This window comes from Amphiura filiformis, chromosome 9, assembly GCF_039555335.1.
Source record: "Amphiura filiformis chromosome 9, Afil_fr2py, whole genome shotgun sequence".
Lineage (NCBI taxonomy): Eukaryota > Metazoa > Echinodermata > Ophiuroidea > Amphilepidida > Amphiuridae > Amphiura > Amphiura filiformis.
In genome coordinates, this window is record NC_092636.1 from 36,926,105 (window position 1) to 36,954,029 (window position 27,925).

The 27,925-nt window shown below is 35.8% G+C and overlaps 1 protein-coding gene across 1 annotated transcript in view; it reads right to left on the reverse strand.

Annotated features, from left to right (window-relative positions):
- LOC140160946 (uncharacterized) overlaps positions 1-27,925 on the reverse strand; it is a 162,935-nt gene that overhangs the window by 57,283 nt on the left and 77,727 nt on the right. Inside the window, 1 exon segment of the mRNA XM_072184295.1 lies at positions 19,217-19,309. Coding sequence (XP_072040396.1) covers positions 19,217-19,309 — 93 coding nt within the window.

The window sequence follows — 27,925 nt, forward strand, 5'->3', positions numbered from 1 at the left end:
TGCGCGTGCTTGAACTATATATGTTTACATAACTCTCACTTTTTGAAATAAAATAAACCAACTTTAAAGATTCATCCACCCTTGAGTGATAATGTTGATAAACTCTTTAGGTTAACATAAATATTATCATTTTACCACATTGAAGTTAGTATTATCAGTATGTGAATGTATTTCATACGTAGGTACTCAGAGCCAGTACGCTAACACCAAAGAATCGAATTATTGTTCTTCATTTTTGTACGAGGCTACTTTACGGCGTACTTTAATTTAGTATTTCCTTACAATATTTCAGGTTTGTCTGACATTTGCCAAACGCTAAAATAAATTTTGAAGTATGTATACATAATGCCATAGTCATGTGACCAATCGATAGCTATTGTTATACAGACCCACTCAGTCACTTAATTAGGCACTGGAAACGATCGAATTCGGTGTTGAAATTAGCAAAAGTTTTAGTTACACCTTTTCACTTCACGATTAATTTTCTTGGTCAAATGAAAAGCAATAATTTTCATTTCAAAAAAACTACAATGCTTGGTATATTTTTTTCATACCCTGGTGTTAAACTTAGGTGTGAAATTAAGGCTTCTAGGCTTCAACTTGCCCCATGAGCTTTTTGGGGTCAGCGTTTTTGCTTTTCAAAGTATTAAAACATAATTCGCTAAAAGTTGAGGCCTATAAAATATAAAATATTACACCAAAAGACACACTTTCATGCCTAATTTTAACAACAGGATATATGTTTTTATCAGACATTACTGGAAAAAAATGATATTATTGTTTCTTATTTGACCGAGAATATTAATCGCAAAGCAAAAAGGTGTATCTCTGAATTGTGCTGATTTCAACATGTATCGATCGACTTTTAGCGCGACTACAGGATGGTCAGTAGCGTTCTGAGTGTTAATGTTTCCAAAGCAAACTAATCAGGGTGCCCCCCCCCCAAATCAATTAATTAAAAAAAAGTAGCGCGTATCTCATTTTATTGTGCATCATATAATACGGAAATATTATTTGATTCGGTTGACTGGTTGCGAAGAAATGAACGATTACATAATGCGCTCATCACTGCAGTTCATTCCAAGTTTGATCAACAGGTGTTTTTTTCATACTCGCTAACCCCTTCCTAAAGTTAAATTTAGTCCTCATTATCTATTTTATAATCAGACGGTGTTATGTCATTCATACTATCACTAATAATAATAATAATAATAATAAAATGCATTTATAAAGCGCATAAAACTAAAAGGTCACTATGCGCTGAACAACTTAATTACACTTAACTTACACTACAAAAAGCATGAAAGAGCAAAATATAAAACAGCAAACAAAATAAACGAAAATGATTTTAAAACCAACAGCCTCAGGAAACGAGCAAATGACACAGGAGGAATGAAGCAGTGGATTAAAAGCATTAACAGCATGGCAAGATTTAAAAAACAGAAACAATAATTTTAAAAACAGCAAAAAAAGAATAAAAAAATTGGTAAGCAATATATACAACCAATATAATAATATACACAATTAAATCAAGTTCAAAAAACAGGAGCTGCAACAGACAAGCGGAAGACATCGGCAAGAGTTGTTATTAAGTGTCATACACAGATTTAAAAAGGTGGGTCTTCATGCGCGATTTGAGTTGTGCTGTAGTGGCAGAGTTTCGGACGGAATCCGGGAGGAATTCCAGAACTTGGGCGCTACAACCGAAGCACCTTCCGTATGTTACAGTCTTGCTGGGAATTTCAGACAGCAGATTGCGTGACGCAGATCTCAAGGTCCTTGATGGAATGTGGCGCGACACAAGATTAGAGAGATATGCGGGAGCTTCACCGTTGAGTATCTTGAATGTCAACAGAAGAATTTTATAAACAATCCTTTCTCTTACTGGAAGCCAGTGGAGTTTGTACAAGACAGGGGTTATATGGTCTGATTTCCTGGTGAGGGTTACTACACGGGCAGCCATGTTTTGGACACGCTGTAGTTTGGCGATATCCTTATCGGGTAGACCAACAAGAATACTATTACAGTTGTCTAACCTGGAAGTGACGAACGCATGCACTAATTTCTCTGTATTGTCCGAATCTAGGTAACGCCGAAGTTTGCCGATCCTGTGAATTGCATATGATGCTCGGCGACAAATGTCATTTACGTGGCTGACCATTTTGAGATTTTCGTCGAACAACACGCCTAAGTCGCGAACTTCTGAAGGTGAACAACCTGAATATAACTTAATTTGCCTTCACATTGAATACACAGTGGTTGAATTATAAGAAACTTTATAAAATGGGTTCCTGAAATTGGATAGCTATAACATTATAATAGCTTTAATTCTTTATGCGATAATGCTAATTTTTTTCAAAGCAAACAAACAAAACAAAAACAAGAAAGACATGATTAAGTGACGAGGTTGAATATTTTAATTTTTAATACTATGCAATATTGTGTTCAATGCTTGAAGTTTAAGTTAAAACTTTTAGATTCATTATTCATGACAATATTGGAAGCCATTGTTTGTTCGAGAAAACGTTGATTTTGGAAGCTTCCCAGCTTTAATTCTTTATTATACTGTACAAATATTTTATATTTTAACTTTCTAAAAAACATTTGAGCCAAGATTGACAATGATCAAGTCCTTACAGCTTTACGTGTGATTTTTGTTGTCATGCAACATTATGTTGACGTTTTAACAGATTTGAACTTTGTATTATCAGTTCTTGGAAATATTCCAAAAACATTAATGTGTGAGAAAACTTTTTAGCCAGCTGGAATTCTTTATGCAATAGTTATATTAACATTAAAGAAAAATGATATTTATAAGTACCGAGCATCATCTTAAAAATCTTTTTTATACATGCAAGCTTTCATTGTCAATATCGTGCAGTTTTTCAAAATTGCACAAAAGATAATTAAATGTTTGCAAAACAAACAAAAAACAAACAAACAAAAAACAAAACAGATTGTTTAAAAAGAACGGAAAGGTGTTGAATGATCTTCAAGTTCATTCAAACTTGGAATGAAGTGAATTGACGCATTTGTAATGTAATCGATCATTTCTTCGCAATCAGTCAACCGATTCAAGTAAAATCAGCATATAAGATGCAGAATGAGGTAAGCTACGCAATATGTTTTAATTTTTTGGATTATGTGCATATTTCTCGTCCAAATTCATTCAGCCGGGTTTTTTTTCTGGGACAACATATGCCGTGCTATTTAACATGTTTAAGCCTCAATTGCCACCATCAATATCACCTCCTCCTCCCCTTCTCCTCTTCCAATCATACCAGTGGCGTAGCCAGGGGGGGGGCAAGGGATCAGCTGCCCCCCCCATGTGAGAAGTCTTGTCCCCGGGAGGCTGGCTACCCTGATATTTAAGAGTTTTAGGCTTTTTTGTATTTTTTGCCCCCTTAAAAGTTACTTACACATACTACATGTTCTTCAAACAATCTTCATTGAATATTGAAGCCGTATGTTTTTGTTTCATTTTTTTCTCTTGTAATTTTTTTAATATTCTTCTCCCATATTCATGATAATTTCAAATATTTGTAACTTTGCTTTATATAGAGGTCGCAGCGAACCCATGAATATTTAAATATGTGAGGAATATGATATCTATTAAAAAATAAATATTACAATTTTGCTTGATACTGAAATGCAATAGTGATCGCTGATAGTTGCATGAAGATGATTTTCATAAGCAGGTTACCTACAATTGGAAGTGATGGAATTGTCTTGTCTTTAATACGAAGTCCTATTCATTGCCTCTGTTTTGTATTAAGTTTGTGGAACAAGGGACTGGATTTAAATCTTGCTTGGGATTAAACTATAAAATAACTTTTCAAATATTTGTATGATTTTAAAGTTACTTTACACGATTACACCGTGATCACAGATATCTCATGCATCAGCTGATATCATTTAGCATCTGTTACATCTCCTACAAAGTTAGTCGTTTATGTAATGTTGATGTTTAGCAGTGTTTCATTGATTATGCTTACTTCTTAAGTATGCTATTTCCTGATTGCAAACACATAGCGCAGATTTTTAAAATGTCTATCAATTTTCATTAACAATATTGTAGACAAAACGTCACACTAATGGAGTCGAATCTTAATAAATGTTAGTATTTTTAAAGCATGATACATTTAAATACATATGTACTGCCCATCATTTCTATATATCTGACACGTACCGATATTACTTAGATCGTATTCAATTTACTATTCATCGTTCAAGGCATTCTGATAAATCATTTTAAACAAATCACGGAAATGAGCAATGTCAGAATATATGAAAGTCAGTTAATGCACGTAATTAATTACTATTTGTCTGTCGGGTATCAATGTGAAATTAGAGTTTAGTGACTTCAAATTGTTTTGGAATCATTCCACGTTGCATGGTGTAAAAGGCCTACGCGTATTTTGTTGTATTTGTTTAGGGAAATAGTTGTCAAGTTTTCACAATCTTTGTTATTTGACATTTTGATCAATTACTCTTTTATTTGGTAACCAGTAACCTTATCAATAATAGGTAAATGGCTAGAACTTCCCAAGGTATGGTTATAAGTTAAGCATGCGTTAAACCCTAAGGCACTTTAGATAATAGACATGTCGCAAGTTTCATAGATAAAAACCGAAATGGTAAATGAAGCTATTGAGCTTGTGTATATATGCTATTGAATAGCGAAACGTGGGTGGGTTGTACCTGAACTTTTGACTATTTTACTGCAGATTTCATGAAAAGTTTCACCACATATCTCGCGGAAATGATCTTAAATTGATTATTTCACTTGAAATATTCTCTGTTCGCGAGAATGTTATCAGTTGACTTTAGTAAAGGAGCTTAAAGTTCGTATACATAATCAAATACGTCCATTTAGCTAAATGACCGAATGGTTATCCTGTGTGTGATGATTCAAAATGAATGTATTTAGATTGTCTAAGCAGATTGTTGATGTAGTTTGTCTAAGCTAACACTAATATTCGTAACGTTCCTCTGCTGACGAGAAGCAATCATGATTAAGAATGTTCAATGTCACTGTTTATCATCTGGCATGTCTATTAGATAATACTAAATGTATCTATAAAATCCAGTTGTGTTTTTAAGGGATAAATGGTTTTCTGACCGGTGTTTGAAGTACACCAGGCACAAAAAGAAACTCGTCAGTTATATTCATCCTTGCTGTTCAACAGTCTGATAATTTTGGATTATTCTGAAATATACATTTTATTAATTGGACTTTTCTTTCTCATTTGACACCCTGTTCGTGAACATTGAGCAAGAATTGACCAAGATATGCGCCTCAAACTCTCAAACCCCAAAATGAAAAGTTGCAATTTTAACAATTCAATTGTGCCTGTTACACTGTGTGCTTTATTGATTGGCCCGTGGTGCTTGTGTGTGCAATACAACGATGCGTTCCCATTGAAAATCGTTGAAAATGCAACTTTTGATTTTGGGGTTTGAAGCTTTGGAGGCGCACATCTTGGTCAATTCTTGTTCGTTTTTCACGAACAGGGTGTCAAATAAGAAAGCAAAGTCCAATAAACAAAATGTATATTTCAGAATAATCCAAAATTATCAAGTTATTGAAAAGCAAGGATGAATATAACTGACGAGTTTCTTTTTGTGCCTTGTGTACTTTATCCAAACTGTAATGCAAAGTAAGTTCATAAACTTTGTACACGATGCATACGGTACAATGTACTTGGGATTAGGTAATACATGTATGTAGATTGGGGTTTTTGTAGATAGAGGTTTGGTAAAGGTTTTGATATTGAAATTTGGATGTGGTTACAATACTTGAGTCGAGTGCGTTGTTGAAGGTTGATGCGACTTTTCCATCAACACACCTCAAGTTAAAGAAAATGGCCGTGTGTTTCAACTAGTCCGAAACCTGCATTTAAAAACTATATTAGTATCAATCATACTTGAAGCAAATCAATTAATTAATTGCTTTTCACAAGTTGATTTAATGCACGTGCTCGGTAAATATTATTAAGTAAATGTACAATTGTAACTTTTCATCACTCCGGGCATCACTCAAGGAAGGACCACTTACTATCACTAAGCTAAAAAAAGCAGCTCTAGACTATTTGGCTTCATGTCAGCCTAAATCGAACCGAACCGTCGCACCAAGAATCAGCTCATAATTGTCCATTCAAGTAACTGATCTAATGTGAGCTTGAGCGACTGATCATATCTTGCCCAGCAAATAAATAGTTGAGTGAACTTGTGAGAGGTTCATGGAATAACATACATTGTAGAGTCTGACGCCTGTTGAGGATACCTGTTAACACTAAGCTTATCATTTTATAAGAGGGGATGAGACAGTAATGCTTCATCCTATTTATAGTGGCACAGAATGTGTCCTAATGGCGATTCATGGTATGGCGATTCATGATGTACCGTTTCACCACGGTGTTCATTGAAAGTGAAAGCCATGATGATAATACTTCGTTGGTTTAGTCTATATAACCATTGCTCCAATTTCCATTCTTTTCTTTTCTCTGTTTCTTTTCGCTGTTCATTGCCATTTAACCTCTTCCCAACGCTCCAATATAATATTGAGTCTATAATGTTAAATAATACGTAAATGTATTTAGTGTGGCATGGATGTGTACAATTAATTTTGGGTCACCCTGTAAAAGACTGCCATTCAACAATTTGACAGATCCACATTTGCAAGCTGCATCCAAACCTTTTTGTAACCATGACCATAAATTATATTTACTAAATCGAAATAAAAGTCGAAGAAAGTTTAGAGACAGTTTGGTTTTATTCAACATTTGCTGTCTTTTATATTCATGTCAAAATTAAACAAAAACGTCCTACAACCGACACACACACAAAAATTCAATATATACTGCATTGACATTTCAATAGTATCATATATGTATTTTATTTTGCCTATTTCTATGACATATTCTTGTGGTTTGCGGATCTTTATTCTGAGTAAACGAAGACACCAAGAAGTACTAATACATTTAAGGTTTGCAATGTAGGTCTTTAGACAAACTCAAATTGATCGCTTTTGTCACACAAATTGTAGAAAGTTTTCTTAATGAAAGACTCCATATTTAATTCTATCAAAAGTCATTTAGACTATTAACTCATCTTCGTGTCGTAAAATTGAAAAATCATTAAATAAATAAATAAATAAACAAACAAACAAACAAACAAACAAACAAACAAACAAATAAATAAATAAATAAATAAATAAAAATAATTAAATTGATTTAAATAAAGTAAGTAATATTCAAAATCAATCAATTTCACTTCGCAGCCCCTGCACTATATGTACAAGTAGTTATCATGTTTTGGCATGTTGCTTGACACAAAGTACAAATAGGGATGCACCTAATATAAACCCTTGTGATACACCCTGAGATAATCCTGTTTCCGGGCGTGTGTTTAAACGAGGCGAGTCATTATCAAGATAGACACAAGTGCATGCACCGTTGATACTTGCACCGTTATTCATGTTTCATGTTATTCATGTTTCTATGTCTATTTACGTACTCATGATATTGCGTCATTGCAGCTCTTTCTAGACACAATAAGAATTTTTCGGCATGACAAGTTGTTTTTCAGTTATTTTCCGACCAATCATCACCACCCTTTTGCACCTACAAACTGATTCATGTTTTAAATGAACAAATTGATATCTTTTTGTTTAATAGTGAGAAAGTACACCACATGAAGAGGCAACAACCACCAAAAAGTCACAATATATATATTTAAAAAAACCTCGAGAACGTCAATAACAAGAAATTAGGCTCTTTGCAAACCTGTTAGCGCAGGTAATTGGGTGATGTAAGTTCAACTGTCTGTCATGGATCTCTTGTCTGTCGCTTGGTATGCTCAGATTTAAGAAGCGAACGAAAATTGTAAATCTCTCCGAGCAGATAAAAGATCCCAATCACAGAACTCAATTGAAACTTTTACACTCACTTTCATAATGAACATAGGTGCAACTCAATGTAATACTTTATATGCTTTGTGATGAACTTCCAGACTTGCTTCAAGTTCTTGGATGCCATTTGTTAGTAAATGCACCCTGGAATAAATGAGCAGGGCATCGCATGCCTAGCACAGTAGTATCGGCAACCTGATAATAGCACGTTGGCATATGAAGACAAAGTAAGGATGAAGCCTTTTGATCAATGCTAATGAACTTCTAAATGTTGCAAAACGTAGGCATATAAAAAAATCACAAAAGAAGATAATACTGTTTTAGTTTATTTTAGATTATTCACTTGATTATGTTAATAGGAGAATAAATTTTATAGCGACATTGTGAACATCTCCTGATTAAACTTATAATCATGTTAACATATTACGTTGTATCATTATTTCACCTTGTTTTAAAACAAAAATGTGGTAGTCGTTATTTTTCTCTTTAACCATCTGTAACTCTATGAATTAAGAGCATTTGGTTAGCCCATTCATGCTGTTTTGTAAATTGCGCTGCGGAATGTGTCATTTTACCTCTTGATTTCCCAGACCCACAGTTTATTTGATCGTCATCTACACCTTTTATCCCTCACGGCCTTTAATAAAATACTATTTGAAAAGGTCATACACTGGAAATGTTCAGTTATCATGATTTAACAGATCAACGTAAAAGCTATGGCAAAAAGTGTGAATCTATTTTAGATGTAACGAATGCTCTTTCATGTTCAGCTGTATGGTTACCCACGACCTTGCTAAGAACGACTCTGTTTTGATTGACACGTTGAGAACACGTTCAATTAAGCAATATCCAATAGCACTATCATGACTATTACTTTAGTATATTAATGCATAGGAAATTCCAAAGGTTGCTTTAATACATTATCCCTGTTTTGGTCATTTTGATTTCAATACATTGTAAAAGTTGTGTCCTCGCAATTGTGCCTCTCAATTAGACCTCTTTTCAACAATAATTATAATACAATAAAAATAAAAATAAAAATAGGTCGCATTGCCTGATGGTGTAATATTTAACATTCGAGAGTCTTCCTGCAATTTCATTTGTTCCTGGTAGTGTAAACAAAGGGTTCAAAAGTTATAAGTTCACCTAAGCATTTTAAAAATAAATCGAATATATTTTTGCGACAATTGCTGGTTGGTAGTTGGCATTAGTGTGCCAGGATTGTTCACATACTTAAATTAGAGAAGAATCTTTATAGCGGAATTACGAGCTTCACCCGATTAAACTTACTAATCTTGTCAATAGATTATGTCGTTTCCTTGGTACAGCTTGTTTTGAAAACAAATTGTGGTAGTAGTTATTCTCTTCTTTAAGCGTCTGTAACTACATGAACTAACAGCATTTGGTTAGACCATTCATTCTATTTTGTGAATTGCGCTGCGGAATGTGTCATTTTACCTCTTCATTTCTCAGACCCACAGTTTATTTGATCGTCAGCTACACCTTTTTTTATCCCTCACGGCCTTTAATAAAATACAATTTGAAAAGGTCATACACTGGAAATGTTCAGTTATCATGATTTAACAGATCAACGTAAAAGCTATGGCAAAACGTGTGAATCTATTTTAGATGTAACGAATGCTCTTTCATGCTCAGCTGTATGGTTACCCACGACCTTGCTAAGAACGAGTCTGTTTTGATTGACACGTTGAGAACACGTTCAATTAAGCAATATCCAATAGCAGAATTGGACCAGAGGATGCAAAGTTCACCTACCATGACATAACTAATAGGAATGGGAAGTTCTTGGTTGATCTGGCAATTGAAAAGAACCTGATCTGTGCTAACACTTATTTTAGGAAGAGAAAAGGAAAGCTATGGACTTTCTGTAGCCCAGCAGGAAACAAGTACCAACTGGATTATATCCTTCTTCGCAAAAAAGTGGAGAAACAGCCTACTAAATGCAGAAGCGTACAATACCTTCTCAAGTGTTGGATCAGATCATAGAATTGTGACATCAAGGATCAGACTCAGCCTAAGAAAGAACAAGACCCTGCCTAGAGGGAAGAACCATGACTGGAAAACACTCTGCTCAGATTCCAAGCTTCAGGAGTTATATACTGTTGAAGTACACAACAGATTTCAACCCTTGGAGGAAATGGAGAAACAGCCACTGAGAGGTATGAAAGATTCATAAAAGCCAACAGGGAAGCAGCAGAAAAGGTTATTCCAGTCAAAAGAAGAATAGGAAGGTACGGCTTTCAAGCGATATCAGAGTGGTGAGAGCAAGAGATGACATCAGAGAAACCTATGATGCGTACCAGTTGGATGCAACTGAGAGAAACAGACACAGATATAAGGAAGCCAAGGCGAACTTAGAGGAAGCATATAATACTGCTACGGAAGAAGATCTCAGTAAAAGGCTAAGAGCGGTTGAGGAAGCGCATGACAACTGCAAGCATGGACAAAGCTGGAAGCTAATTAATGAAATAACTGGAAGGAAAGCATCAGTGAAAGGTCAGCTGAAAGCTATGAGAGACACACAGAATGAAAGAATTAACAACTGGTTCACCCACTTCAAAGATCTCCTAGGTAGCCCTCCAGAAATAGATGGAGAAGATGAGGATATTGTACCGGTGGCCAAGGATCTAAACATCAATGTGGCACCATTTAGTCAGGAGGAATATGCAAAGGCAAAGACTGCACTGGTAGAAGGGAAGAGTTGCGGAGAGGATGGTATACCACCAGAGGTACTGAAAAGATGCGATCTGGATGGCATAGTTCTGGAGTTTTGCAATAATGCACTGATTAAAGGAAGTAAGCCTGACCAGTGGTCTATTCTCAACATAGTACCAATTCCTAAGTCAGGAGATCTTAGTCAAGCAGGGAACTATCGAGGATTAGCTTAAGCTCAGTTGTTGCCAAGATATTCAACAAAATGATACTCAACAGGATCAGGCCTGAAGTAGACAAAGTTCTCAGGATCAACCAGAATGGTTTCAGGGTTGGCCGAACAACAGTAAGCCACATACTGGCCCTAAGGAGGATCATAGAAGGAGTGAAGGCTAAAAACCTGCCTGCAATAATAACCTTCATAGACTTCAGGAAAGCCTTTGATACCATTCATAGAGGAAAGATGCTGCAAATTCTCAAGGCCTATGGAATCCCTAATCAACTTGTGGAAGGCATAGCAAGGATGTATGAAAATACCAAGGCAAAAGTAGTTTCACCAGATGGAGAAACTGAACGTTTGACATTCTTGCTGGTGTACTGCAAGGAGACACCCTTGCCCCATACCTCTTTGTGGTGGTATTGGACTATGCATTGAGGGAGGCAGTTGAAGGCAAAGAAGAGCAGCTTGGATTCCAACTGGAGAAGAGAAGGAGTAGACGGATCGGACCTGAAGTGCTAACAGATCTAGACTTTGCAGACGACATAGCCCTATTGTCTGAGGAAATCCACCAAGCACAAGAGCTACTGCAAAGGGTTGAATCATCTGTTGGAAAAGTAGGCCTCAAAATGAACGCTTCAAAAACTAAGTTCATGTCTTACAACCACAATCAACAGATATCTATACAGACAAACAACGGCACCAAACTAGAAGAGGTGAGCGACTTCAAGTATCTGGGTGCATGGATGGCTAGTACGGAAAAAGATGTAAAACACGCAAAGCAGCTGCATGGAGAGCATGTAACAGCCTCAACAAAATCTGGAGGTCAACTCTCCCAAAGAAATTCAAGAGCCGTTTATTTGCTGCTACCATCGAATCCGTTCTAACCTATGGATGTGAAGCGTGGACTATGTCTCCCAGACTATGTAAAGAACTTGATGGTTGCTACACAAGAATGCTTAGATCAGTATACAACATCAATTGGAAGCAACACATCACGAACAAAGAGCTATATGGTGACCTACCGAAACTTTCACAGAAGATCAGAGAGAGGAGGACACGTTTTGCTGGGCACGCATACAGAAGCAAAAATGAACCTGTAGCTAAGCTGATCCATTGGACACCAAAACATGGAAACAGAAAACCTGGTAGACCCCTCTAACATACGTGGATGTATTGAAACAGGACACTGGACTGGATGTTATGGATTTGGGAACGGCCATGCAGGACAGAAGGGTTTGGCGTGCTGTTGTAGTTCGAGGACACCACTCATCTTAAGCAAGTAAGTAAGCAATAGCACTATCATGACTATTACTTTAGTATATTAATGCATAGGAAATTCCAAAGGTTGCTTTAATACATTATCCCTGTTTTGGTCATTTTGATTTCAATACATTGTAAAAGTTGTGTCCTCGCAATTGTGCCTCTCAATTAGACCTCTTTTCAACAATAATTATAATACAATAAAAATAAAAAATAAAAATAGGTCGCATTGCCTGATGGTGTAATATTTAACATTCGAGAGTCTTCCTGCAATTTCATTTGTTCCTGGTAGTGTAAACAAAGGGTTCAAAAGTTATAAGTTCACCCTAAGCATTTTAAAATAAATCGAATATATTTTTGCGACAATTGCTGGTTGGTAGTTGGCATTAGTGTGCCAGGATTGTTCACATACTTAAATTAGAGAAGAAACTTTATAGCGGAATTACGAGCTTCACCCGATTAAACTTACTAATCTTGTCAATAGATTATGTCGTTTCCTTGGTACAGCTTGTTTTGAAAACAAAATGTGGTAGTAGTTATTCTCTTCTTTAATCGTCTGTAACTACATGAACTGACAGCATTTGGTTAGACCATTCATGCTATTTTGTAAATTGCGCTGCGGAATTGGCCATTTACTGGGGCGATTTACCTTTTCATTCTCAGACCGACAGTTTATTTGATCGTCAGCTACACCTTTTTATCCCTCACGGCCTTACAAATTACAATTACAAAATACAATTTGAAAAGGTCATACGCTGGAAATGTTCAGTTATCATGATTTAACAGATCAAAGTAAAAGCTATGGCAAAAAGTGTGAATCTATTTTAGATGTAACGAATGCTCGTTCTGGCTCAGCTGTATGGTTACCCACGACCTTGCTAAGAACGACTCTGTTTTGATTGACACGTTGAGAACACGTTCAATTAAGTACTATCCAATAGCACTATTATAGTAATGCATAGGTTGCTTACAGGTTATTCCTGTTTTGGTTATTTTCATTTCAATACATTGTAAAGTGTGTCTTCGCAATAGTACCTCACAATCAGCCGTATAAGAGAAATAAAAATGTGTCATATTGCCTGATGGTGCATTGTTTAACACTCGAGACTGAGTATTACTGCCATTTCATTGCTTCCTGGCAGTGTGATAACTGATAAAGGGTCCACAAGTTCACCCCTAAGACTTTTAAAATAGATCAACAATATTTGTACAATATTAAACAATTATAAAAGTTTTTGGTAGTATTTCGTTTCACACACCTGATCCAATTTACAATGTCACACATTGTTGTGTTCAGTCACAATGGTAGTGATGGCTCATTACGTAAGGAAGGGTGTAATTTTGCAAGTTGTCCTTTGGTCCATTAAAAAAATGGATTTATGCTACTGAAGATGTTTAAGGAAACTTAGAACCTGTGGATGTTTTAAATGAGTCGATTGATGAACGACAGAAGCTTAAGACAATTACTTTCTCCTCTAAATCTAAGACACCTTTGGTCAATTGTTGGCAGAGCTATAGCTTCAATGGCGAATCTTCTTCCTACTCTGGAAGTGTCTGCCATATTTTAGGACTTTAATACACGGCGTTGTTGGATACTTCTCGCATAGAAACAGTAACAATATTGTGTTTTCTGTAGCAGTGTCTCAAAACTGGCTTCACAGAATGTGTCTTAGACAGTGTTATTTCTAACTTTTAACAGTTTAATATTGTTACTGAACAACTTTCGTAACATCTCTTAATGCAAGGCACTTGTGCTGAAACACGATTTTACGATAAATGTCCTTTCTTTAAAATGTTTGTTGAATGATTTGCCTTATGGTATTCCATTATCATGAACATGTAGGGCAACATGAGTTAAGACATTTAAAACTCATAACGTATTACCTCTTGTTCCACATTTTAAAGTCAATTATACAGTAAATCTAATTACTTGGCCTACATTATGTGGTCGGTGGGTGGCTATACTTTTATTTCTATTGCATTCTATAACCATGACAACTATAATCTATATTTTCCAGTCAATTGTGCCCACGCTGAAAAAGTACAAATAGTTTATATGCAACACATAGGTAAAACAAAGATATATTGAAAATGAATACGTGATTGGGAAATAGGGGGGAAATATTTATCTATACCCACGAATCAATCCGAGCAATCTTTGCCCATTTGGTTTGAAAAAAAAAAGCCATTTTGTCTGGATGCTTAAGAAAAGAAGACGCAATGGTGTTACCATTTAAATATAAATTGTGATTACTCATAAACGTAAGGATGGCTCTTTATCATGATATAGATGACATAGAGAAAGGAGTGTTGTGTCTAGTCTGAAGGATATCCTGTTCTGAGGGATGAAATATGGAAAATAAAACGCCAAATGTGGTGATTTGTACAGTGTTAATTGTGCAGACGAATTCCTCTTATCGTCTGGGGCACCAAATGAGAAGAGCACATCATATGATAAGTGATATTTAAATAAACCATGCTCTAGTTTAGCCTAACGGTTGGGAACGGGTCATACTGAAATAAAGATCGAACGACGCGACTACTGGTCATACAGAATAGTTAAGCTACCAATACGCGTTTTAGCAGCAGTTAGCGCGTAGAATTATATGTGAATGTGATTGCCATTTGCAGATCGCGAATATTTATCGATCGGACTGACTCCGGGGTTAACCTTGGACTCTCATCCTCATATGGCTACATAAGTACACCACGCTCTGCGCATGACAACGACACACACATACTATTTCACCTGTTAACTAAAGTTCGTAATTGTTCCTGTTCAGCAAAAGTGGCAGTTGAGGTTGGATTAAGCGTTTCCTTTCTCCTGACTCGTACTTAAAGGCTGATAAAAAATTGTTCGCCTAATTGTTGGGCGTGGCTTTCTTTTCCTTGTTCTTTTTCTTCAAATTTGTTTCTCACTTCTCTTTAGGTCAGCCTTTTAGCCTGGCTTGAGCACTCTGTTTGAGACTGATCCCATCATAAACATGATAAATAAACACAAACCGGGAATCAATACATTGGTAAACCTTCCGCAGTTTATCTTGGTATGTTCTCCCTCTGCGATCAGTTACTACCCTCCCCCTATACGTAATCGTGCCTCAAATACTGGTCCATCTTAACGGAAAACGATGGGCACATGAACATGCTCCTGAACAGCAAAATAAAAACGCAGAACAGTATTATTGATACATGAATTGTTGCCATGGCAATCGCTGTGGTTATAAACACTTCTTTTTTTTATTTTCCAAGAATCTAAAACATGTCGTTACATTGACTTAACCCTAAAACCAAATCCTGACTGGTCTCCAGATGTTGAAGTAGAGTCAAAATGCGGTTACATGGTTACGGATAACGCAAGAGCACTTTCATATGTTCTTAGGCACAACATTTTTTTTGGTCCTATAGCGCTATCGGTGCCCGAAGAGGTACTGATGACACTTTTTATCGTACCCTGAATATTTGTACAGTGCATTTGTATTTTATTTAATTGAAAAACAATAACACTATGCAACTCTTAATTATAATGCTTGATACAATTTATTATATCTACAGGTAGCGAATCATCGGTACCTAACAGGGCACCGATAGTTCTATAGGACCAAATTGAACGTGGTGCCTTAGTATAGTTACACAAAGTTGTCACTGCTCTGTGCGAAACGCCTTTACATTTATAAACCCAACATTCTTACCGGTACAGTGCAACATATTAACGTGCGTAGTCATCTTCAGTTCATTAATAGAAATACATCTAGTTTGATAAATGGCTTTGTCAAGAAAAGCTGAGTGCCACTCACGCAATGTACAACGTTATGTTTATCTAGTATTTGTGCGCATCAAAATGCTGTCTGGGACCTCAGGTGTGTTTAACCAAGGATTTTATCCTTGATTTAACTAATGCATGAATTTAATTTTATTGCATATCTATCCAAGATCCATACTTCATACGCCCATTTGCAACCACTAAGTATTTTCTTGTATTCTCTATGTTATTTGGCTATTCTGTGATGATCATTAAACATGAAATTTGTTTTCCAAAGTGTAAGTCATGGCTATTTTTAATGAAAAGAGTTTTAAAAAGCCTGTCTGAAGTCAGAACCCGGACTTGTTCAAAACCTCCCAGGTTCAATAAATATGTACAACAAGACCCCCTCACACAACCCCCCACACACCCCCACACCCCACAGACCCCACCCACCCCATGCTGAATCATCGTGTAAGGGATGATATCAAAACTCGACCGCCTGTTGACCGGCGGTTGAAGCTCGCTCCATTGTTTAGAACAATAGAAACCGGACGTAATCGCCCGTAACGACCGCCGGTCGAGTTTTGATTTCATTCCTAATAAATTATTGCAATGTTACCTTTATAATGCTAACATAGGGTACTAGTATATAGCAGATAGGACAAACAACAACTTAAAAATTTTAAATGGAATTAATATTCTTATGCACGAGTATATACTAGTATATTAGGGTTAACTAAGCACGACTCATACAATTGCTACGTTTTGCTTTCATTTGAACGAAGGGCCCAAACTCAAAATGCTTACTCTCAAGGACATTCCCGTTTAACTGTATTGAGACACCAATGGTCCCTTATTGTAAGGAGTGTGTGTGTTTTTATATTACGCAATGTTTTTAAGTGTATGTAAATTTACTAATTTTACTACATATACTATAACATTTATTTCCTTTTATTTTTTTATTTTACTACAATACTACAACATGTACTATATAAAGCGCCTTTTCAGAAACTGTGCAATATTTTGATTCATCATCATCATCATCAGTCGGCTGTGGAGCAGGCGACTACAAGCTTTCTCCAACTATTGCGATATTGGGCAAGCGAAACCATTTTGTTTGGCTGCAACATCCCTTCAGTGTCTCCCAGGAGGTGCTGGACATACTGGAAGTACAATGTGCGCGACCGTCCCGGTTTCCTCTTCCCGTGTGGTGGAATATAAAGGGCATATTCTTTCACAGGTTCGTCATCTTCAAGACGCAGTATATGGCCGAGAAATTTGAGTTGATAAATCTTGACTCTGGTAACCAGTGGAGTGGTGTTGGTCAGATTGTATTTATCTTTGGCAAATGAAATTAAATTGTTGTTGTTTGTTTTTATTGTTGTTGTGCTAATTTGTTTGTTTATGATTTCTATTTTGTACCAGACAACTTTCTTCAGAATACTAATTGAAAAGGTATTTTGCAACAAATATAACATTATTACCATAGTTACCAAAGCCATCAATTTCTTTAAAGATTATTTCAAAATGTGTTACCGTAAAAAACTCACCCTGGTTTACACATTCATATAAATTCCATGTTTAAGAGATAGTGTACTTGACAGAAACAACATAAGTATGTCAACAACAAAACATGCTCGTAACACATGTCACGGCAGTCGTCTTAGTAGATGCTACAAATTGGCACGAAATCAGTGATTCATGTCCAAATCAAGCTGTGGAAGTCAAACGCATGATTAATAATCACATTCGTTGCCAAGTTTGACGATCTCGGGTGGTCTGAGGTTCTAATTATAAGGAACATCATTATTCAACACTACTATTGAACAACTTATAAAGTACTGGAACATTGTAGTAAACTTGAACACTGATTCAACTATGAACAACTTAGCTGCAAGGTGAACTTATATGTTATTTCCAATAGAATGCTTTATCAAAAAACAGTTGCATATGTTGCGATTCATATATAAACCATTCCTACTAGAAAAGCGCAATATTTGTTGGCATTTAATTTCATGAAATAAATTGATGCCTTATCAGTATTTCTTCCCAGTTTAACACAAGTGATCAAGTAGTTTTTGGATTATACCAAAATGTCTTCAGGGGAACTTATTTCTTGTGACCCCTGTATTAAAAAGGAGGAAATGACAATATGCGAATGTTTCTGAAAAGACAGCCGTGTATGTTTTCAACCTTCATATTTTCTGACCTCTGTTGGGTTGGCTGAAATGACAACTTAAGCCATTGTTTAAGGATTGAACATTCCTAACATCAACGCCACCTTAAAACTATCAATTTTACAACAAGTAAAACAAATGCTAAATTTGTCAGTATGGTGACGTGTAGTTATCTGCCCACAAGCACCTGTAAATTTGTCAGAATACCGTAAACCTCCTTGACAATAATTCTGATTTCACAGCACACTGTGTATTTACTTGAAGACAGTACATGTACGTATTTAATAAAAATGTTACATTTTAAAATGATTGTGATTTGTTACAGCTCTTTTACTGATCACCAAGCACTTTATTAAGTAAACTTAGAAAATTTCAGCTGCGATTTTAACAGTTAAACCCAGAAATGTATTATTTTGGTTATCTAAGAGTCGTATTGAGCTGTACAATAAGTAAGATGGATTGGGTTACATGTTGCTAGTCAGAAGAGTCATTAGTCGAAAACCTAGTAACTTAGTTATGAACCCTAATCCTAAACTTTACCCTAACCCTAACCTAACCTATAAGCCAAACCCTTTTCCTAACCAAAATCTAGTCCTTACTCTAAACATGTGACTCTACTCTGACCATAACCCTATTCCTAACACTAAACCTAATGTTAACCCTACTCATAATCTTATACTAACCCTAATCTTATCTCTAACCCTAATCCAACCTGAAATGGCCTATTATAAAACCCTAACTGCCAAATATGATAGGATCATAAAACGTTTACACAAGGATCAGAATAATTACCAAAGTACTTTAAATTATGACTTGGTATATCACTTTATAAATATCGGTCAACATTGCATTTGCTATCAAAATTTCGAACGCTACGTGCACATGTGTCTTTATCATAGAGAACATAAATAAAATATTTCTGGATCTTTTTTAAAATAATGTGTTTTGAAGCTGTGTGTGCAGAAGGGAGGATAAATGATCCCGTGATAAGGGGACGCTCTGGTCACTGAAACTTCGGGACTTTTCCGAAAAAAAAAAAGGATAGTTACCCCATATTTCAATACAATAGTTCGGGATTTGATGTATTGGAATAGTCAGTGTCTTTCAAATGTGTACCATTTATTGTTTCATTCCTTTCTTGTGACCTGAGAACGTAAACATTATTTATCCGTAAATGATCTGAAGATATTTGTTAATAATTAATTACGTAATAATTGTACTGTTCTACATACCTCTATCACATTTTGGTCCGGTAAAACCTGCATTGCATCTACATCTATTGTGTCCTATGCATTTACCATTTTCACAGCCTTGATCACATTTTGCTGCAAATAGAAACAAAATAATGAATATTGTTAATTAAATTTAACATTACAAAAACTATAGTAATTAAATTTTCTGTATACGCATAAATTGCGATTTTAATATGAGATATACAAGTGATGAGGCTACCCTGTATAAAGAAGATGTAAATAAATAAATAAATAAAATATATAAATAAATAAATAAAAATAAATAAATAAATAAATAAATAAATAAATAAATAAATAAATAAATAAATAAATAAATAAATAAATAAATAAACAAATATTAAATAATATGTAAAATATGTAAAACAAATGCAAATAATTTAAAAGAAGAAAAAATACACAAAAAATGGGAATTTTGACCTTTGTTAATTGCGTGATTGGAAGAGATCGTAAAACTAAATTAAGAATGATCCTAATTTTAATGGTAAATATGCTTTAATCTACATACTAGTAGGTGGATGGCCATTGACCATTATAGGTAAATGACCATTTACGGAGCTCTATAAATCAATATCTTGTATCGTATTTCGCAGCTATTTTGAATTAATTTAACATTCATATAAGATGCTTCTATACGATTCCCATCAGCAGGCGTACTATTCACTGTAACATACACCACGCAGAAAACATTCTTTCACGAATGATTGCCCACTGAAAGTCATTGGATCCCGAATGAGTGAGTCAATGTATAGGTCAAAGTGTGAAAACACCCATGATCTATCGGGACATCTTTATTTAGCCTGCACCAATACATGCTGATATCTGAGTGAGCTAATATCGCACAGCATTAATTATTGAGTACTTTGGTATCAAATGTCAGGTATTTGATGTCTTTCATACTTCAAACAGGCGGCTTTGTGAAACATCTTCAATTACATAAATGTCCCTTGCGCTTAGTTAATAGCTTATTTTAAGGTTCACTTTCGCCAGGAAAATTGCAGCTATTTCAGTTTTTAAAAACGTACTGCTTAAGGATAGGGGGAAGTTATTCTCTGCAGCCTAATCAAAGCTTTAGAATAATTGTAGTGCACCGGGACAAAATCTGCTGGAGGAACCCCTCCCTCTTAGTAAGATGAGGGCTAATTAATGGTAACGTAATTATAAACATCAGAACATGACACCAAACGAGCAGTGGTATATCTCACAAAATGTTTAAGTGACAAATACAAAGCAAATTGTAGTCTGCTGACCTGCTCCTTAAACATGTAAAATGACTTTGTCGCGTTTGTCCGGTGTTTCTGTAAAATTGTAGTATTTATCGTGTTTCTGTAAAATTGTGGTATCAGAACTGGTACTAATTATAATAGGACACACTGCAAATAATTAAACATACCTATTTTATCCTTAATCTACGTTATAATTATGTACGTGTTAGTGAATGGGCATTGACTGTATTACAGGTAAATACCATTTACCGAGCCCTATATTTCTTTCATCTGTTATCGTATGTTGCAACTATTTTGAGTTCATTTAACATTCTTGTACAAGATGCTTCTATATACGTTTCCCATCAGCAGGCGTACTGTGCAGCGAATACCTACACCGCCCAGACACCTTAAAAACATTCTTTCACGAATGATTGCCCATGGAAAGTCATTAGATCCCGAATGAGTGAGTCAATGTAGGTCAAAGTGTGAAAACACCCATGATCTATCGGAACATCTTTATTTAGCCTGCACCGCTACCTGTCGATATCTGAGTTTGCCAATATCGTACAGCATTATTATTGAGTACTTTTGCATCAAATATCAGGTATTTGATATCTTCCGCACTTCTTCAATTAGTTCTTCAATTACCATGATAACACAAAATGTCCTTTGCTTTTGAGAACTTTTCTTCAACATCGTTAATCGTCGTTGTGAAAATTTGCAGCTATAATTCCAAGACATGCGGCTATCAGGATTGAAGAAAAGGAGAAAAGGTCACCTTCTGCATGTTTAGAATAGGAGTTAGCATTGATTAGTGTTGTTGTGGAATAATGTAGCATATTTTCTCATTGAAAATGAGATACCGTATATTGCCCCTATCATGAACATGTTTGTAGAAAAATAAGTAAGCCTCTGGGAATAGAGATAAACATAAGCTAATCATGGTACCTTTGAACGTGTTTGTGCGACCTATTTATGTATAGTACATAGTACAAACAAAAGGTGTTTTTTTGTGAATTATCATGGATCAACTCCGCAACCACTTGTATGAGTACCTCACTTTACATTTTTATTATACTATACACAATCTCTTTGATGTTCAACAAATTCAACACTGGTAACCTAAATCCATACTGTAATATACGTTATCCGTTAATATGGTGGGGTATTTGTTTATTGCATAATCGTGCTGATTTTTAGGTCAACCCCACTCTTACTGACGTATGTTTTGGTTACACGTTCTATGGGGGCGGGTTGGCGGCCCCCTGTGGATTTCTACACAAAGGCCCTTATACAGTATGCTTCGACTATATTTAAAAATACGTTTTCATAAATACGCACGTGACCCATGAGCACGACATACCAAGACCATAATGAGTATGACGTCATAAAGTAAGTGCGCCCTCGCAAAAAAGTACCATTCTGACTATGTTCAAATTGTAAATAATGTGATTTTCATTGGATTTTGGGTAAACATGAACCGAAATCACTATTCTAATCTGAAAAGTTGGAACTCATTTCAAGAGTAAAACTAAACATCGTTCCACTGAGTTTGAACTCATTTGTAAGAGTAAAACTAAACATCGTTCCACGTCCCCCCTCAAAAGCGCATTACGATTAGTCCAAGTTATTTGGGCTCTTATTGGACATATTTGAGCGTTTTAGTGGACCAAAAAAAGTCTGTTAGGGGTTGGTACACCCCTTTAGAAAGGAGGTGAGGGCTGATTGATAGGAACGAAATATACACATGACCAATAAACGGGCAGTGGTATATCGGGCAAAATTAATGTCCAAGTAATGTCCAAAATTATTACAAAGTAGTTCTGCTGACGCGCTTTTCAACCATGTTTGTCGGAGTTTTCTGTATAAAAGTATCCTTGAATATTATACGTTTAACTAAGTTAAGGGTTATTCATATTGCAGTGGTAAATTTGCTTTAATCTACGTAGCTGTTGGGGGATGATCATTGCAAGTAAACTATTTACAGCGTATTTCGCAGCTATTTTTTAGTACATTCTTACACAAAATGTTTCAATTCCTTTCCCATCAGCAGGCTTACTGTGCAGTGTTCATGGTGTTACATACACAGCCCAGATGCCTCATCAAAAACATTCTTTCACGAATGATTGCCCATGGGAAGTCTCAATATCCCGAAAAATTGAGTCAATGTAAGTCAAAATGTGAAAACACCCATGATCTATCGGGACATCTTTATTTAGCCTGCACCGCTACCTGTCGATATCCAAGTTTGCCAATATCGTACAGTGTTAATTATTGAGCACCTTGATGTCAGGTATTTGATGTCGTCCACATTTTTAAGGAGGCAGTTTTGTGAAACTCGTTCTTCAATTAATTACACAATTAATATTTGATGTCCTTTAATATTTAGTTGATAGCTTTTAAGGCTCGTCTACAAATTTAAAGGTGCAATATGATAGCATTAATATTGGACCAGAATCAGAACCACAATCTTGTGCGAAAATCGTTGGGACAGATGATGTTTTATAGATCAAATTCCTGTAAATTGAACATAAGGCTGAAAATACAGGATACGTTTCATAGCTCACGTTATGTACTTGCTTACTCCCCCTCCCCTCCTCCCTGGAAACAATGTTGGAGCAGACATTGAGCGCAACCACTTTTGACTATTTTTCAGCATTCAACATTGAATAAGTGGGAGCGGGGATGCGTAAAATAAACAAACTGTCCCAAGCATTTCGCGTGGGATTGCAGATCAGAATCAAAGGTTTTGATGTTCTCTGAATTGTGTGGTTCATCTTCACGATAAGAGAAATCTTATGCAAATATTGAATGTTTATGAGTTCAATGGTAAGAATATTTCCACGACGTGAATTAAGATTAAGTGACCGCTTATAGGTTTGAATCTCAACTTGCCTAATCATGACGTTCCCGTGGCCAAGTGGTTTAGGCACAGGTCTCGTTAACCTGAGCTGAAGTTCGATTCCAGGTCGGTATCCCTTTTTCTACTTGTCTCCTTTATTACTTGTGACGTCAAACCTGGTGAAAGGTTATGTTAATTACGTAATATTATTTTAAACAACAGCTACTCCTGTCGATTGGTGTGGCCCGGAATTGGAAAGTACTTTCGGTATTCTTTGTAGGGCGTACAGGATTTAGCTGTGACCATGTTGATTAGTGCTGTTGTATAATAATGTAGCATTCTTTTCTCATTGAATAATGATGTATATATTGTCTGTTTGTAAAAAAATAAATCAGCCTCTCTGGGAAAAGAGATAAGCATAAGTTAATGGTACTCTTGCACATGTTTGTACCAGCTTTTAATGTATTTGGTACAAATAATACAAATAAATGGTGTTTACGTGAATGATAGACCAGGGATCAACTCAGAAACCACTTCAGTATTGCTTATATTATTACTTGAAAGTACCTCATTACGCCTACTAATTTATAAACATACTCTTTGATTTTCTTCAAAACACTACACGTATCCGTTGACCTATATCCATACTGTTAGTTAGGTTTGTATGGTGTCTGGTGTGTTACAATGTGCATGTTACAAAATAATACTTGAGTCTTGTTTTTAAGAGGGGGCAACTTCCCGCCCGATCGATACACCCTCGGAAATGTATGTTGTATTAAACAATATAATATATCTTAGGGGCACAGTAAAGGATTTGCACATCTCTAGTTGCAATATTTATAATGATGTTGACCATGTTGATAGCGACTGCACTATGATAATTAAACATAATATAATTCAATTTATTTCACATAATAAGCATTGTTTTAACATTGTTCAGAGCTGTTCAGGTACTCTCTCAGCTATTTGAGCATTAGCAAGATTAGTGATTGCTCCGAGTGTGCTGTTGTTCAATATCAAACACGACAGCAAAGGCGGATCGTAGGGAACATGCCCTAGAGTGTTTGCATTCAACTATTGAGACAAATAAAGCTGACACACAATACACATAGTATGGATTCTATTGATAAGATCCCAAGGCTTCATATATAGGGTGTAATTTCCGACTCCTGTGCATTATTTTTCCCGGGAGGTGACAAAACGCTTAAAACTCTCGATTTTGAATTGAATTGATACTTTAGCTATGCACAGTATGGCGACAAGGAAGATGACGTGAACCATTGCGTATTTAGACTATGCCATGGTCGAATTTTGATAAATATGTTATTATTAATCATGATGAAAGCACTCCTGTGAACTCAAAGTTTTACTGATATTTAGTAAAATTAAAGTGTTCAATTGTAAGATTGTCATAAAGAGTTTATATAATTAGTGACAGTAAAAGTAATACGAAGGCCCATGTTATTGAATGCAACATATCTTGCATAATTATAATAGCTCACTTCAATACTGAACAATTCTGATTTTGGAATCTACAAACAGGGGGAGTACGTTGACTGAAAAGATCAGATGTGAACATCTATCAATTGCACACAAATTAATACAAATCAGAGTTGTATGCTAAATATGTAATACCCAGAGTATGCAAAAGTGTGGGCAAGTGGATTACGGAGAAGTCTATTGCGTATTCATCGTCGCTTTTGTTCGTCTTGGAAAAATCCCAGTTATGTAACACTTTATATCTTTCACAACTATGCGACTGTAGAATTTTGCTTGCTTACCACGTATAGCGTACAAAATGTAATTGAAGCATCCCTTTAAAAAATCTTTCGACGGGATTCTGCTTCATTATGGTTAAGCAGTTCTTACATTTAGGGCTAACTATGTCGGCCGGTCCCTATATATGCCCTACTGGTTATATACTTTGCCAAAACTCTCTTAACAATTGATCCTTCACCTGAGCACCTTTCCTAAAATCGTCTACATTGTATGGAATTCGTTAATATATTAAGGCTGAAATCCAAAATACTTATTTACTTACTGAACATAGTGTCATCTAGTAATATTGAAATGGCTTTAAAAAGCATGTCAACAATCAGAACGTGCCCCCACCCGCTCCCGGGGGACCCATAACCATCTAAAACAGTCTACCTTCAAAGTTTAATATAAAGGTTCTGGTACAATCCTTTCGCAATTACTGACATGCGCGCCTTGATTAACAATGTGTCAAAGGAAAGGGATCATCAAGTTTATCGATGTTGAGATGTTGATATAATCATTCATGCATGACCAGTTTCAACCAGCCAATCAGCATACCAAGTATTTTGTATACTCAAGCGCAAGTTAAATGTAGGACCCTTTTTTATTATTGTAAGTGCCGCATAAGAATGATAAGAGGCTAGCGTAACACTGGGAAGTTACCAGATGTCTTAAAACAAACATGGTACAATTAACTTGGTTCTCAAATATCTATCAATAAAACATTACTTGTAGTTTACTTGCATCCTACAGTGCTTCACGCCAGAGCATAATTACGGGGTCAAAGTGGTTTCTTATTGGATTTCACAGCTCTGTTCGTTACGACTGTTGAATTTCGGAATGGTCTTTTTAATCTTTTAAGTTCAAATTGTGTAAGACTAAAACAAAAGAATCTTAAAGCAAATATTTGAAAATCAATGAATAGTTTCAAATTACACACCTGTCTTACGTCACTAATCACATGAATCAGCGATATTGCTTAAAAGTATGTTATATTAGTCTTCATAATTAATTTTATATAAAATGGTTCATCACTATTTTGATTATGTAAACCACAGAAGGTTTCAGAGGAATAACAATTCGTAATTTCATAGTTAAATGTGCAAAGCAAAAAAGGCAGCAAGTTATTGGATATTTGAATATCCATTCAATTAACGTGGCTAGGTTTTCAATCGAAGTTAGGTAACACAATGTTATGGTTTTTATTCCCTCAGCTGAAAACTACGGAAACAGTAACTACGTTAAATAGTATTCAAAATTACTTCTTGAATTTCAAAGATTTTACGAGAATTTAATTTTACACTGCGTATTTTAAAAAGTAATAAAAAAGTAGGCAGATTAAAACGTTCATCACACACCATATTATTTTCCCAGGTTATTTCCCAGATCAGATAATATCAGAACCAAATAAATAGCATTTAATTGAGAAACAAGGAAAAGTGTTACTTTCCGAAAGCTCTCTAGAGAGGAGCAAAACATTCAATATTGACATTAATCGAAAACTACTTAAAGTTCACCACAAAAACTTGATTAAAACACTTACATGATTAGTTTGTTCACGTCAGCTAAACTACATGTAGATGTAGCGAAATCAATGTGCTGCAGCAATGGGCTATTCCAGTTGAAGGCATGACCTTGATATTCTACACAGGAAATGTGAATTTCAAATGGGGTTACCTGAATGAGTGAAAACCTACACCCCTATGTAGGACATTAAGGTGATATCTTTGATAGGGGTTATATGGATTTTAATCGGAATAGCAGCAATTGCAGGGATGCAAATGTGCAGCTGAAATGTTTAGTTTTAAGCTGGTCATTAGGCCACAAAAATGGCGTGGACTTTTGTTTACCCCCTACCCCCCCCCAAAAAAAACCCCGATATGTGGTGCACCTCTTCAAAAAGGAATGCAACTAACATGGCTAACACAGATTGCAGAACACGGAGGTGGAAAATAAAGCGTTGGCATTTTGTGATTTATTTGAATGCTAATTAATATAGAACAGGAAGTGGAAAAGTAAAAAAATGGCATGTTACTCCAAAACAACATATTTTGGCCTTAAACCGACATGTCCTTTCAGCAGGATCAGTGAAAACCAGACTATGAGAGGAGCGGAGCAAATCGCAACAATTTTGGGCTGCACTGTAAGGTTATAGTATTAGGGAAAATTATGGTGGTTTAACGGGTTGAACTATATACATTAACCACTTAACCCCCTATTCCTGAATGAAGTCTGTCGTGGTCTTCTTGCAGGTTGGAGCTACCCTGTATCTTGCTTATCATGCCTTATACAAAACACAATCATCTGCACAAAGACGTCCTGTATATGTGGTATTGATTCAGTCTGACAGGTCCTTGACATATATCAGGAAAAGAAGGGGACCGAGGACACTGCCACAGGACACAGAGGATAGAACTACACAGAGGAACTACACGTGCTTTCTTCCATAAGATGGAACACACCCCTGGTTCAATGAGGCTTGAAAGAGCGAGGTCATTGCAGGTGAGATCTGCTCAGCCATTCCCTTCAAAGTCATCCCAGGAAATACCATTGACATCGCCCATGGCTAAGTGTTGGTTTTACCAAATTAATATTTTTGTTGTCTGCTCTGGGAAGTGATGTTGCATGAGCGAGGTAATTGCAATTACATATTAGGTAGACCAAAAGGCCATTTGATATACACCCAACATACATGTACAGCTACCTTCGACTATATTTAAAAATATGTATTTATAAATACGCACGTGCCCCCATGGACACGACATACCAAGACCAGCAAGTGTAATCGAATCCTCGTGCCATTGAACACTATACAGAAAAGGATAGTAACTCTTTCAAATATCATCAAATTTAAGTATTAATTGAACATGTTGAAGAGCAAAA